Source organism: Rattus rattus, chromosome 3 (assembly GCF_011064425.1).
Source record: "Rattus rattus isolate New Zealand chromosome 3, Rrattus_CSIRO_v1, whole genome shotgun sequence".
NCBI lineage: Eukaryota > Metazoa > Chordata > Mammalia > Rodentia > Muridae > Rattus > Rattus rattus.
In genome coordinates this window covers 168167815-168181450 of record NC_046156.1, presented here as the reverse complement: position 1 = coordinate 168181450, position 13636 = coordinate 168167815, and the positions used below count along the sequence as shown (strand labels likewise).

The window sequence follows — 13636 nt, the reverse complement described above, 5'->3', positions numbered from 1 at the left end:
TTAAGATTCTAAGATGGTTTGTGTTACTGACGTTTTAGGTCATTGATGTTGCCAGAGATAGCCCTTTACTCTTGCATATGCAAGAGAGTCCTAAATGCTCTCTGTACCAAAACAAGTCAAGGCAACATCAGAAGGGAAAGGCAGCTCTATATTCCAAACTGAAACGCTATCATAATTGAATGAAGGAGCCCCCGCTGAAGCAGGAAGAGCGTGGGATGCCGGTGTTGTAGGCCTGGCGAAGCCCTCCCCTCACACACTGTGTCATGACTGCATTGCTTTTGTAGTTAAAAGTCGATACCTTTAAACACGTGACCCCCATGGCATGTCCAGGAATCATTAAGCTTGTTTTTCTAGAGATGCGATGACTTTTATGCTCCCATATTTGCTTGTGCTAGAATTATCTGAAGACCCGTGGTCCCCATCTTGCCCTACATACACAGGATACAACTGCGTATCCTGATTTGTGCCTGTAGCAGATGGCATGTATTTTAGGACTTTTTTCTCAAATTTTAAAATATCCCGGTTCTGGCTTTTATCTTTTGTTGGCAGCCTGAGCAACCTTCTCCTGCCTTCTTCAGTGTTCCCCTCACCTCGCTGTTGCTGCTCCTTTGTCCCGGCTTAACCTGCACCCACTCCAGTACTCCTCCCCCAGCTTTCGATCCTGTGTCTTAGCTGGGTCTGCTTGTGTTCAGCCTTCCCCTTAACTCCCTGCCCCATTGGTCGCCTCACTAAGCTTATCTTACTCTTCCAGCACCTTGTGCAGTGCTGACCTGCCCGGCACTGGGTACTGATTAGCGGGTGAAGTGAAGAGGTGTCTGAGGAAAGGCGGGCCTGAGCATTATCTTACAGATGGAACAGCCGAGGTTCAGAACTCACTTTGGTTTCTCGTGTAAAACTGAGTAAGGCTCAGTAATACCTAACTTTCTGCTTCAGAATTTCCATGTATACAAGCCGGAGCCTTTTAACTTGACTGATATTTCCAAATTGGCTTGAATCTACTAGCTTTTGAATGGGTGAAACATTGACAAACTGAGTGTGCGTGTGTGTGTGTGTGTGTGTGTGTGTGTGTGTGTGTGTGTGTGTGTTGTTATGAAAATGTAACAAGCCGCACACAGAAGGGGGAAAGTAACAGCTAATGCAGTTGATGAACTCTCTGTAACCAAAGGGTATCTGTGTGAGTGAGGAGAGAGGTGTCCTTTAAGGCCAGGGCTGGTGCTGAATATGGAGGGTGTTGGTTGGCTGCTGTGTGTGCGACCAAATTAAGAGGAGTTAGTTTGAAATTTGGTGCAACTGTGAGGTGGTTTAGCGGACCCAACGCTTGCTGTTTAAGGGACAGGGCAGACTGAGGCAGCTGAGAGGGCAGTGTAGTCAGGACAGCACAAGGCACACACAGAGAGGGTCCCTGACTTCTGCCCTGCGGGTGGGTGGGAGGCCTGTTTCCTGTTAACATCCCTGTTGGTTGACTGACTGACTGACCGTGCTCTCAGCCCAGCCCTTTGAACAGCAGGGCTGTCTTGTCTTTTCTCCCTCAGCTTCTTTCTCTTTCTAAAAACATTTGCCTTTCGTTTGTATGACCCTCCAGGATTACCCAGTGAGTTTCCTGTGTGGGAAGCTTAAGTCTGCTTCCCCCGTGCCTCTTCAACAATGGAGGGCATTGCATCACTTTCCCTATCTTCTCTCTTTTCTCTGTACACCTGTCCCCAGCATCTCTGACCCAGGCCTTTCTCTGGCATGCTAGAAATTGGAAAAGGTGTTTCTTCAAATTGCTTCTGAGCAGCCTGGTGTGGGTCTTCCACAGACTTGCCATTTTAACAGGTTTACTGTTGGCCCCATCACCTTTAGTCTCAAACATATTTTGCTTTTATTTTTATCTTTAAATCACAAACCTCAGACTCTTTTCTGCCCTTAGCTTCTCCCCTCCCTCCCGCCCCGGTATATCCATTTAGTTTTAAATTTTCATCACTTGACTGGGTGACTCTTGCTTTGCTTCCCTTAAAGCTGTCCTGCATTCTTCTCAAGGCCTCTCAACTCTTGCCTGTTAACTGCCTGTCATCATCTCTCAGTGCCGTGTGAGTGACAGACTTTCTAGTTTTAAGATATTTGATTACTAGCTACCAAAGTCTATACAGCATATAGAGGCCCAGTTTTAAACAGGGCCTCACTGTAGCCCTGGCTCACCAGTAACTCACTATGTGAACAGGGTGCTTTGAACTTACAAAGAGCCTCTGCCTTCTGAGTGCTGGCATTAAGTCCCCCTCCCCCTGATTGTTCTGCCTGTGTCCGTCTCCTTTTTTGTCCACAACGTTTTTATGCCATCCTTAGACATTGTCTTTGCTGCCCGTGTCTGCCTGGCGTTTGTTCTGGCGTTTGTTCTCACTCTCTGCTGGGGTTTGCTAGATTTTCCATCTGAAGTCTGCTTTGGAGATTTTTCTCATAACTCCGGGCAGAGTGATGCTTTTCCTCTGGTGCCCACTTCCTTCCAGCTTGGTGTCGTAGCCTATCCTCCTTCAGTGAGCCTACCTCAAGTACGTCCGTTTCTCTTCATACGAGATTTAGTGTGTCTGAGACACAGGCAGCTGGGGTGTCGTTTAGCATGATTTTTCACTGTTAAGGGACCTGCTGCACGTAGGTAAGCTCTGTTTACTTACCTCTGTTACCTCTCACTAGGCCTCTTGGAGGACAGAGTTGGATCCTATTTATCTTGGTGACCTAATACACAATGGGTGTTTAATATCAATATGCTATGTTAATGAATGCCCAGTCAGTTTTGAGCATTTTCTAGAAGCAAACCGTAGTCCTAGAGCTAATGAACAGTCTCCCTGGGATCCCAGTCTGGATCTTTGTGGTGTATTTTCTCCGGCACTACACTGGGACAAATACAAGGGAACAGATGTGCGAGAAATTGTCTGGCTGTAAGGTGGCTTAGATTTGCACCAAGGTGGGTGGCCATGGAGAAATCACAAGTACTTTTAAGTGGAAAACATGAAGCGGCAAGAAGGAAATGACCAGAGTGTCACGTGAGTCTTGAGTTCTGGAGACTGGCAAAGGTTGGATGAGAAAGCCGATTTATCAGTGCTGCTGATACGTCATTCTTGATCGTGGTGTTCACTCTGACCGCAGTACACACAGTGTTCTCAGTGCGCTGCTCACCGAGCGGCTGTCAGGGACCGATTTGAAGAAGGTCCTAGGATTGTCTTTGGTTTATACCTGTGGAATAGAGGCTTGGGGAGAATAAGTTACTAACATGCCCTCGGAATTAAACCTAGGCTCCTTGCCCGAGCCTCCATGCTCCCTAGTGCATGTGAGGTAAAGATGTCTGTAAGGTGTTCCGGTCATAGCATAGATGAGAGGTCATTGTTGTGGAATGAAAGAATCCAGACAGAAACGGGTGAAGATCAGTAAGAATGGTGCCGCACTCCAGAGGAGACGGGTGACCCGAGGCTGAGGGGAAGTTCATCTTGTCGTGGGGGGCGAGAACAAGACTTGGAGAGAACATGGAGTGTGAGGAGGGGCTGGCACTCTGGGGAATAAAAGGGAGAGGTTGTTGATTTGGTTAACAGAAGTCCTTTCTTGAACAGTTTGATATTTAAACCCCTTCTTTAAACATTGCCCGAGAACCTCTGTGTTTGTTAAGTTGTTCAGAACCATTGAGTTCTATTCCATTTTATCACCTTATATCGCAAATGATCCTAAATTTTCCTGTATCCTGCCAAAACCAAAATTTAGAAAAACATTTCAGGTTCTTTTTCTTGCTTATTTACCAAAGCCTAGCATTAAGGGCCGAGAGTAGATCGAGGTCTAAGAGCTTCCCTCGAGTCTGAACCTGAAGGGAAAACACTTTCCCCAAGGAAATGGGAATTCTAACTGCTCCTGGATTTAACTCAGCCACTGAGATAATGTGCCAGGATTTTCCATAAAGTTTGTTTATTATCGTATTTCAAGTACACGTTTATGAGAACCCTGTTAAAGCACGGCCTCAGAGCTGTGAGGGCTTAGGAACGTGGTGTGAGGTGTGCGCACTCCCTCTGGAACAGGCTGGTGACAATGCAGCAAGATCAGAGGGCGTGCGGTGACAGCCGCTGCAGCAGATCCCCAGGTCTGGGCGTGAGTGCAGCAGCAGCAGTGTAATCCAGTGTATCAGGTTCAGCAAACATGGAGCTGAGTTTAAAAGGCTCCTTTCCTCCCCCACGTAATAGGCTAATTGCAGTCACTCCAGGCACTGTGAGTGGCGAATACACTTTTAAAAAATTAGTTTGCTAGCACTATTGAATTTGCAGTGAGTGGAGTCAGCGTCTGAAATAGTTCAGTATTTCAAATAATGACGTTTTCTTTAGTACTCTGGAGTGTGTTAAATGACTCCCTTGAGCACTAAAGACACCATTCCATTTTCCAGGACCTGAGAGAAGTCTGGCTCAATTATCCTCTCCACCCACTCCAAGTGAGTACGACCTTCTTGTCTGCAGTGAACCCTACAACTCCATGGCTGCCTCTCCCTTCCCTTCCCTCCGTTATTCTCTGGTTCTCTTCCCAGAGTTAGGACTTTATGTTGGGTGTCAGGGAAGTGTCAGAAACAGCGATGCGCACGTGTTGTATGTACGTATGCATGAGACGGACAGAGCAGCTGTGGGGGAACAGCCCGCTCCCCACAGGCGCTCACAGTGTGTGGGCGCTCCCACACCACATGCCTGCTATTGGAGGGAAAGGAGTGGGGCTGGGGATTTAGCTCAGTGGTAGAGCGCTTGCCTAGGAAGCACAAGGCCCTGGGTTCGGTCCCCAGCTCCGGGAAAAAAAAGAACCAAAAAAAAAAAAGAAAGTAGTTGGTGTTAGAGGTAGTTTCAAGCATAGTTAAAAAAACAGAACAAATACTAAATGACTCTTGCTAAATCTAAACTATTTAGATCATATAAGATTTACTACACATTAAGGGTTCAGTGTGTATGGTAGCGTTTTACTCGGGAGTTAGGAATTGAAAAGATCTATACATGATGACATGCTTTTCCTCAGTTAGCTACACAAGTTTCTCCTCTTGTCTTTTCCCTCTGCTTTAGTTTAGGATATGTGTATTTCCCCTAGTCACACGTGCTATATGTAAAGCTGTATTTAACATAAGTAGTAATCACTAGCGATCAGATGTTCATGGAGGGTTTATGATAGTAAATGGCAATTCAGCACTGTAAGACAGTTCTAGTAAAAATAAGAGTTCCCCAATAGTGTTGAAAATGGTCATTGTAGTTGCACTTCTTACATGCTCTCTTTGCCAGTTGTCCAAGGCTCGTTGTTATATGGAGCACCACCTGTCTAGAGGAATAATAATATCCACTGGAAGCTAAATTTAGTTTTAATGATGCTCATTTGCCAAAACAGTTTGCACAGTATGTCCAAGATGCAGTCGCCCAGTTACTCGAAAATCAGTGACTCTTAAAGGGCAGTTCCCAGAGAGCAGCACCCCATTTCCTAGAAACTTGTCAGAAAGACCAACTCCAGTACCCACTGCAGGCATGCATGTGCACACACGCACACGCACACACACACACATACACACACACACACACACACACACACACACACACACACACACGGGCGGACGCACATGTACATGGCAGCTGTTCTCAGCTCACGTCTTCCTTAGAGAGTTAGTCTAATACCAGAGATTTTGAACTATCTATGTACAGAACTTGGCCTTGAAATTTGAATGAAGATTGGAAAATATTATTTGAGCCTTCTTTAAATATTAGGTTTGTTTGCTATTCTAAGAGATGAGAAAGAGGCTTTCAGGTTTTATTTGGCATTTCCGAAATTTCTGCCCACGGGAGATGGAATTTTACAGAACAGTGTCCAAGAATTGATAATTAGCCTTGTAACAAAACCTGTGATTTTTAATTTATTTCTCTTTCTTCTGAAGCTACAAGAGCCAAATACAGATCGACAACTTATTGAAACTTCCCCGGTTCTACAGAAACTGACTGAGTTTGAAGAAGCAATTGGGGTGATCTTCACTCACGTCCGGCTTCTGGCACGAGCATTCACACTAAGAACTGTGGGCTTTAACCACCTGACCCTGTGAGTGGCGTGAGCTCCCGTAGCTCCCTGAGCATCTAGAGGAGGGGTTCCCAAACCTTCCTGCCCTCCAGAGGACTGGGAGGGCAGCCACTGCAGGAGGGTCGCATGGCGAGACCGCAGCCACGCGACAGTGTGGGTCGGGGGCTTTTCTCTCTTCCGTGCTTTTGGTTCCTCTGCTCCACATCGTGATGTCTTGAAGCTTATGAGATCTGAAGGAAGTAAGCCCTTTGTCCACACTGAGACGTGGACGAAGAATTACACGCTTTGAGTACCGTGTGGTCTGTTTGTCATGATTTGTCACAATCCCTTCAAAATAGCCATAGATTAAAAAAAAAAATGTAACCTCTCTAGTAGAACTTTCAAACAGGCTTTGACTGGATATGGCTTTCTAGCTCCTACTTTAGACAAATTCATTGAGACTATTGAAATTGAAAATAAGAAAAACTTTGCTAGGGATAAAACCCTGAGTTCAGTCCCCAGAACAAAGAGAGAGAGAGGAAAGTAGCAAAACTGTAGGTTTGAGTGTGTAGGTGTGGTTATGTAATATAAAACATTTTCCCCTTCCCTTGAATGGAAAATTCCCAACTCTTTAAACTGTAAGATTAAAGACATAGGCTTTGTAAACATTTGTAAATTAAATTCTAGATTTGATTAAATAACATACATATTTAATAGGTTTAGAAAAAAATTAGGGGCTCTTTTCTTTCAAGAGAATTGTTTTATATTTTACTTTCCATTTCAGTAGCACTCTGCTTTGGGCCAGGTGCTGTTCACTGATTTAATTTAGTAGTCACTTATCCTTAAAGTATTCTCCTTGGAGCTGGAGAGATCAGGAATGGTTACTGCTCTCTCAAAGGACTTGAGTTCGGTTCAAGTCAGATGCAAAAGAAATCACTTGCATCAGGTGATCTTCTGTCTCACATGCACATACCTGTACTCAAACACACAAACACACACCACACATGCCCATGATTAAATAAAAATTACATTTTTTAAAAAGACAATCATTTCATTTTCAGATTTTTTTCCCACAGTTGAAGGTGTCAGGGTTCTACATTTATGCTTTAAAACAAAATGAACAAATTATATTTTTAGGCTGTCATCTTAAAAATTCTGTGTTTTTTTAAAATCCGCAAGTACTTCCTGGTTTATTTACAGTGGTGTTTCATTTTCAGAGGCCACAATCAGAGGATGGAATTCCTGGGTGACTCCATAATGCAGCTGGTAGCCACGGAGTACTTGTTCATCCACTTCCCCGACCACCATGAAGGACACTTGACGGTGAGCGTCCTCAGTCAGTCACTCCTCCCCGAAAGCTTGCTGGACAGCAGACGGAGAGTGAGGAGTAGGGGCCCAGATACGTGCCTGTTTGACCACTCACTTATCTCTTGATGGCTATGATGGTCACTTTTTTCCCCAGGGGATAAATACTCTTCAATATAAGTTGTATGTGTAATTGCATACACATATATGTACACACACGTGCTCATTATAAAAGTGTGAGTGAGAATAACTATGTAAGGTAGAACATGTCAGATATTATAGAAACACAGGCCGGTTGCTGGACTTACATGGTCAGGAAAAGATTCTTCTAGTTACAGGGTGCAGGGAAGGTGTCATGGGTCTAGTGATGTCGGACCCTCACAGATGGTTTAGCCATTGCGAATTTATTAAAAGTCAGTTTGTATGCAGTGGCTTCCTGCACACCGAGTCCAGAGAAGCAAGGGAAATGAATGGACAGAGAGGCAATGGGCACCCATGTTGACTCTGGGGCAGAATTGATAGGGAAGTGCAGATGAGGTTAGAGTCATACACAAAGTCAGCCAGCCACCATTCCTCAGACTGTATTAGCTATGGTTTGTTGATAGTACACCCAGGATGGTGGGAATAGCCTGTCTAGCTCTCCTGGATCTGGGAGGGCGTCCGACTAGGCCTTGAGAGTCCCTTGGGAACTGCCTATGGGGAAAGCTGGGGCCCTGTTAGGTGGAAGATGGTGAACGCCCTGTGTTCTTCAGTGTGACCTCTATTGTGTTGTTGCTAATAGCTTCTTTCATACTTTTTAAGTTGCTGTGTGTGGTTTTCTTTGACTGGAAGTTGAATCATAGTTCTGCAGTTCCGAGAGGTTAGGTATTGGAAGTAGAGAACCCATGCAGTTCAGGCGGAAACTTTCAGTGCTATTTCTCCACTCGGTCCTCACTCACTAAGTGAGGGCTGTGCCTCTGTCATCCGCCATGCGCTGGGACAAGAGTCATGAGTACCTCTTTAGTTTTGACTGAGTGGGATGATTGCCATGAGACATTAACTGCCCTTTAGCAAGACAAGGATTTCTTTCTTTGAATTCTTTAAAAAATATGAACCTTTTGGGAGCTGGTGTCTCACATCTTGCTTAGGAAAACAGTAAGTTGACTCTTCTCAACTACTGAAGAGACATTCTACGTGTCAAGAGTGCCTGGGTTGTGAGAAGTAGCCGAAGCGTACTAAGTAGCTTAGGGACAGCTTGCCTTGTGGACGCAGGAAAATCTGTGCTTCCAGCGGCCCCGCCTCCGGCTCGTCCCGAGTTATCCTTAGGGTCTTAGGGATGGGGCCTGCCTTCAGATGTCAGATGCTGGCTCTGTGCAGAGCCTGGCTTCTTTCCGCGTCCCTGCAGAGCTGGCAGTGAGGTTGCTTTGGTTTTGTTATTTTGACATAAGGTTCTGTTCTGTAGTCCAGGCTGGTTTCAAACTCCCAGCAGTCTTCATGCCCGAGTCTCCCAAATGCTGGCATTAGGGGTGCCATGGAAGTACAGCTTACACAAAGGAGTTTGTGAGCCTTGCTGCCTTAAAATTAGTGCCTTTCCAGGATGGCGGTAGCGAAGGAGAAAGCTGTGATCCATATGGTGGTTTTATAAAGTATTGTTACAGAAAGCGCTGAGAGAAATGGAAAGTACCAGCAGCTCTGTTGGCAAGACAGAGATGATGTGTCATAAGCACATACTTTAAAGGCTGTTAAACATTGACATGACTGCTCCCTCCTTGAGTGGCATCTCCGTTGGCTTCTGTCACACTGTGTTCTGGATTTTTCCATACCTTTTCTTAACTACTGTGTCTTAGCATCCTTAGCATGTTCAGCTTATACTTTCCAGCTAGTAAATATGTCAGCATCAGAGAGGTCACCGCTAGAGCATGTCTCCTGCTAATATATTGTCTCTCAGACAGTCCGATCCAAGTGTGTCAGCAGTTTTCCCGTCTTGGCAGGAAACTTGCAACTGATCTCTTTACGCTCACTTCTATCCTGAGCTCCAGTGCCGAGTGTCAAGATGGAATTTAATATTCTTCTACCTCGGTCTTCTTGAAGTTTCCTCGAGTAATGGGTTGATGACAGACAGCATCAGCTCTCTCCCGTACTGTGTATCAGAAACCTAGGAGTCATGTTTGTGTCCTCCCTTGACCTCGCTTCCTCCCAGGTCCTAACAGTGTTACTCCGGTATTTCTGGAGTGTGTCCTTTTGTTACCACCTAATCGCATCCCAGATAGCTGTTGTCCCAGTCCTGCTCACCTGGGTCACTGAACGGAGTTCTTCATAGCCATCCAGGTGTACAGGAAGTATGTGGCTGACGGGGGACCCACTTAGAAGCAGTAACACTTATAATGTTGGAAAGGACGAGTAGCTTAGGGTTCTGGTCATTCAAAGCACAGGGTAGGAGAGCATCCTTCTGCAAGAGGAGTGGGCTCCCCAGCTCCCCAGATTTCCTCCAGACTATCTGCTACTCTTTGAAAAGCTTTCCTTGGTATTTTGAGGTCACTTTTGTCCTCAGCCTAAGAGATGGACAGTTTAAAGCTGAAATCTTCAGGAGGCCCAGATCTCAGGATGTTGTGAAGTCATTTTCTGTCAACCTGTACCCCGGTCCAGTCCATTTTATGTGTTTCAATTGAGAGTTGTTTCACAACAGTTCTCTGGTGAGGACACCAACTAGCTGCTTATCCGCAATCTGCTACCACCGAATTGTCCCTGTCCTCAGTTGTCAGGCCTACTCCCTTCCTATTGACTTCTGCACTGTAGGTGATCTCATTCTGTCTTGTGACTTTGAAGACATCTATATGCTGCTTCCTGATTTATGCCCAAAGCCAAATCTCCTCATACTCTAGACTCGTGTCTGTGGAATGTAGCAGTACTCAGATACCGAGGATCTGAGAACATGCAAATCTTTAATTAGATATCTAATAGGTAACTCTGACTAGTGCGTCTAAAACAAAACAGTCTTCAGTTTCCACCCCCAGCCCTGCTGCTCTCTCCATATTCTTCATACCCATAGGGATTACTCAGTTATCTCAGCTGCCAGAAGCCGTAGGATCATCCTTAACTCTTGTCTTTGTCTCCTGTTACACCTCCCAACACTGGCGTGTCCTGCTAACTTTCCCTTCGTTGTTAATTCTGCGTGTGAGCACGAGCTTCACTGCCGGTGCTGTTGTCTGCCTTATAGCCGTCCTCTCCCATCGGATGTGGCCCCTTCCTCCTCCCCAGTCTGCCTTCAGTATGGTATGTAGAAGAATTCTGTTTCCAGTGTTGGGAGATTGAACCCCAGGGTTTGTATGTGTTAAGCAGGCGCTCCTAACACTGGGCTCCAATCCTAAAGGGATCTTTTGAAAGGACAGCGAGGTACCTAGTCTCCTTGCATCAGACCTCTCTCTCCATCCTAAAGGGAAAAGAAGGAGCTGTTTAGTTTCTTCAGCCTTTTGACATTGGCCTACAATTGGCCTACGAGAGTGGGCACTTAGCATGCGCTCTAGTAACCCTTGTAGCCAGCTCTCCAGTGATCCTTGTAGCCCAGTTCCTCACCTCCTTTAGCTCTCTGTTCGGTCATCTTTAAACCCTTAAGCATGTGGCCTCTTCCTCTCATCCCTTAGACTGGAACTGCATCTCCATTTTCTCCCTAGGACAAGCAAGGTTTATGTTAGTAGTCTTCTCCCATCAGAGTATAAACTGAAAGTATGTTGTCTGGTCTTTTATTTTGATTTTTGGTTGATTGGCAAATTCCTATTATATAGGTACTTAGAAAATAGCCTTTGAATGAACGATCTTCACAGCCTAGATTAATGATTTTTGATTCCTCTTTGGACAATGGCTAGGGAACCAGCAAGACGCTTAGTGGCCTGTGCAAGACTCTGCACCAGCCTGCTGGGTCCGGATCTTCTACCGTTGCCTTTTTACGTGCCATCCTTCTGTCTGGAGGCCATTCTACTCCTAGCTCTGTATGTTGCGTGGTATTTTTTTAGCATTCCTTCCCTTGGCAGCTCTGACCTGACCCCTTATGCTACTCAAGTCTAAACCCTGTGCTGCTTTCTATTCTTGTACTTGATAGAATATTCTGTGCTGTTTTATTCCAGCTTGCCGATCCCTACTCCACCAGAAGTTCCTAAGAGTATGCTGTCGTGCTCTAGCCCCGCAGTACCTAGCTTATGTTGGGTTCTCAGTACAGACTTGGTAAAGAGGTAGAGTAGGGAGCTACAGAAGGGAGCGCCACATCGAGGGCAGAGCAGGGACTCTACTGTAGGGAAGTGGCCTGTTACTTCACATGTCAAGAAGTGAACTGGAAACTGACTTTGAAATGCTTAAGGATTAAAAAAATAGAAGTGTGCTGATTCCTGGAATGGCATTGGAAGGGCAGCAATTGATTCCCTCTTCTAATTAAAGGCACAGAATGGCAGCTAATCACATTGGAAAGCCTTAGCAATGAGCCAGTTGGGTACACACTTGCTCTCTAAAGAATAAAGACAAAAAAGCAGATGTAACGGCGTCTTCCAAATGTTGCAGGTTGCTGAGGAGAGCCCTGTGAGAGTACTGAAAGGGCCTGCTCAGGAAGCAGTGTGAATCAGGTGCAGACCCCACAGCTTAGTCAAGTTTGGGTTGGGATGTCGAGGGAAGATGTTCTGTCTGTACACTGCAGTTCCTGTTCTTCAGGGTCAGCCTCCCTGGTAAGGTCAGTGTGAAGACACAACCTCAAAGAAAACCGGTGCTCAGGCCGGAATGCCTGTCCTACAGCACTTGCAGACTTGGTCCTTTCCTGCTTCCAAATAGAAGTCTATTCCTGGGGTTGGGGATTTAGCTCAGTGGTAGAGCGCTTGCCTAGGAAGCGCAAGGCCCTGGGTTCGGTCCCCAGCTCCGAAAAAAAGAAAAAAAAGAAAAGAAGTCTATTCCTAACAACCTTTCTTGCTCTCACTGAAGTTTATCAGAAGCAGAAAGAGAAGTACAGCTAAGGCCTTTGTAGCCTGACAAAGGGACTGTTGATCCCTGGTGCAGTGACCACGGCCAGCACCTGTTCCAAATCTCAGATTCGGGCTTTGAGACTTCAAGACGTTCCTCCAATCTCAACAGAGACGTCTCCCACAATTACTTTAAGCTGAGATTTCCATAAGAACATGAAGATGGATATTCTTCCTTTAACACTCTTGGTTCTCTGAGGAAGCCATAGTGTGGGACATTTGCCTTTCGCTCCACTGCTGAGCTAGCAGGAGCCGCTCACTCCATGCCTGCTGTGTGTCAGGTGCTGTGTCCGGGGCTGAAATGCACCTCAAGATGAACTTGTGGAAGTGTTTTGCTTGATTTTAGGGGAACAGTAGGAGGTGGTGGGAGAGAGAGCAGGGATACAAACACATTTGAGAAACGGTGATCTCATCCTGCCCTGCTGCCTCCCGACAGCGGCGAGTATAAATCACCCAGGCAGGCAGGTGCCCTATCTAGCAGCACTCGGAGAAGATGGATTCCCCAGCCTCCCGACAGGATTTCTCTATCGCTGACTTACTTCGGCTCCTGGTGTCTGCCCTGCGATCTGCCGGCTACCATTGTGTGCCTTTGCTTTAATTATCATGGGAAATGGAGACCATCTACCTACCCCTCGGTATAAAAGACCTGTGTGGCATGTCACTGTCAACTCGATATAATTGTATATTTCGCTTGTGCTCCACCGCCTTCTATTGAAGTCCTCAAAATAATAAATCTGTCCCTTTGCCTTACACTAGGTGGCCCTCTTGGGTAGCTTATGTCCCACACTGTGGCTTCCTCCCAGAACCAAGAGTGTTAAAGGAAGAATATCCATCTTCATGTTCTTATGGAAATCTCAGCTTAAAGTAATTGAGGGAGACGTCTCTGTTGAGACTGGAGGAACGTCTTGAAGTCTCAAAGCCCGAATCTGAGATTTGGAACAGGTGCTGGCCGTGGTCACTGCACCAGGGATCAACAGTCCCTTTGTCAGGCTACAAAGGCCTTAGCTGTACTTCTCTTTCTGCTTCTGATTTAAAATTAAATTCAGTGAGGGCGAGAAAGGTTGTTAGGGATAGATGACTATTTGGTAAAGGGAGGATTTGGAAGGCAGCAAGGAAAAGGATATCTAAAAGGTTTGTTTTAAAATAAAATCTAGAGGGTTTCTATGGCTTTCTAGACTCTTTTCCCTATTATTGGGGAGCAAGCAATAAGACTGAATATTGAGGCTGCTGTACCTAACGCCTCTGGAAAATAGCAATTATAGTATCAGCATCTTGCCTTGCCACCCTCCTTGGGGATTTCTTATTTTCTGCAGGGACACTTAACTTCCATCTCCTGG

General features: G+C 45.8%; 1 protein-coding gene across 2 annotated transcripts in view; it reads left to right on the top strand.

Moving 5' to 3' along the window:
• Nucleotides 1–13636, top strand: part of Drosha (drosha ribonuclease III) — a 108772-nt gene that overhangs the window by 82182 nt on the left and 12954 nt on the right. For both annotated transcript variants that reach the window (XM_032898758.1, XM_032898756.1), the window contains exons 25-27: nt 4394–4438; nt 5903–6060; nt 7236–7341. In XM_032898758.1, the coding sequence (XP_032754649.1) occupies nt 4394–4438; nt 5903–6060; nt 7236–7341 (309 nt within the window). The remainder of the gene's footprint in view (nt 1–4393; nt 4439–5902; nt 6061–7235; nt 7342–13636) is intronic.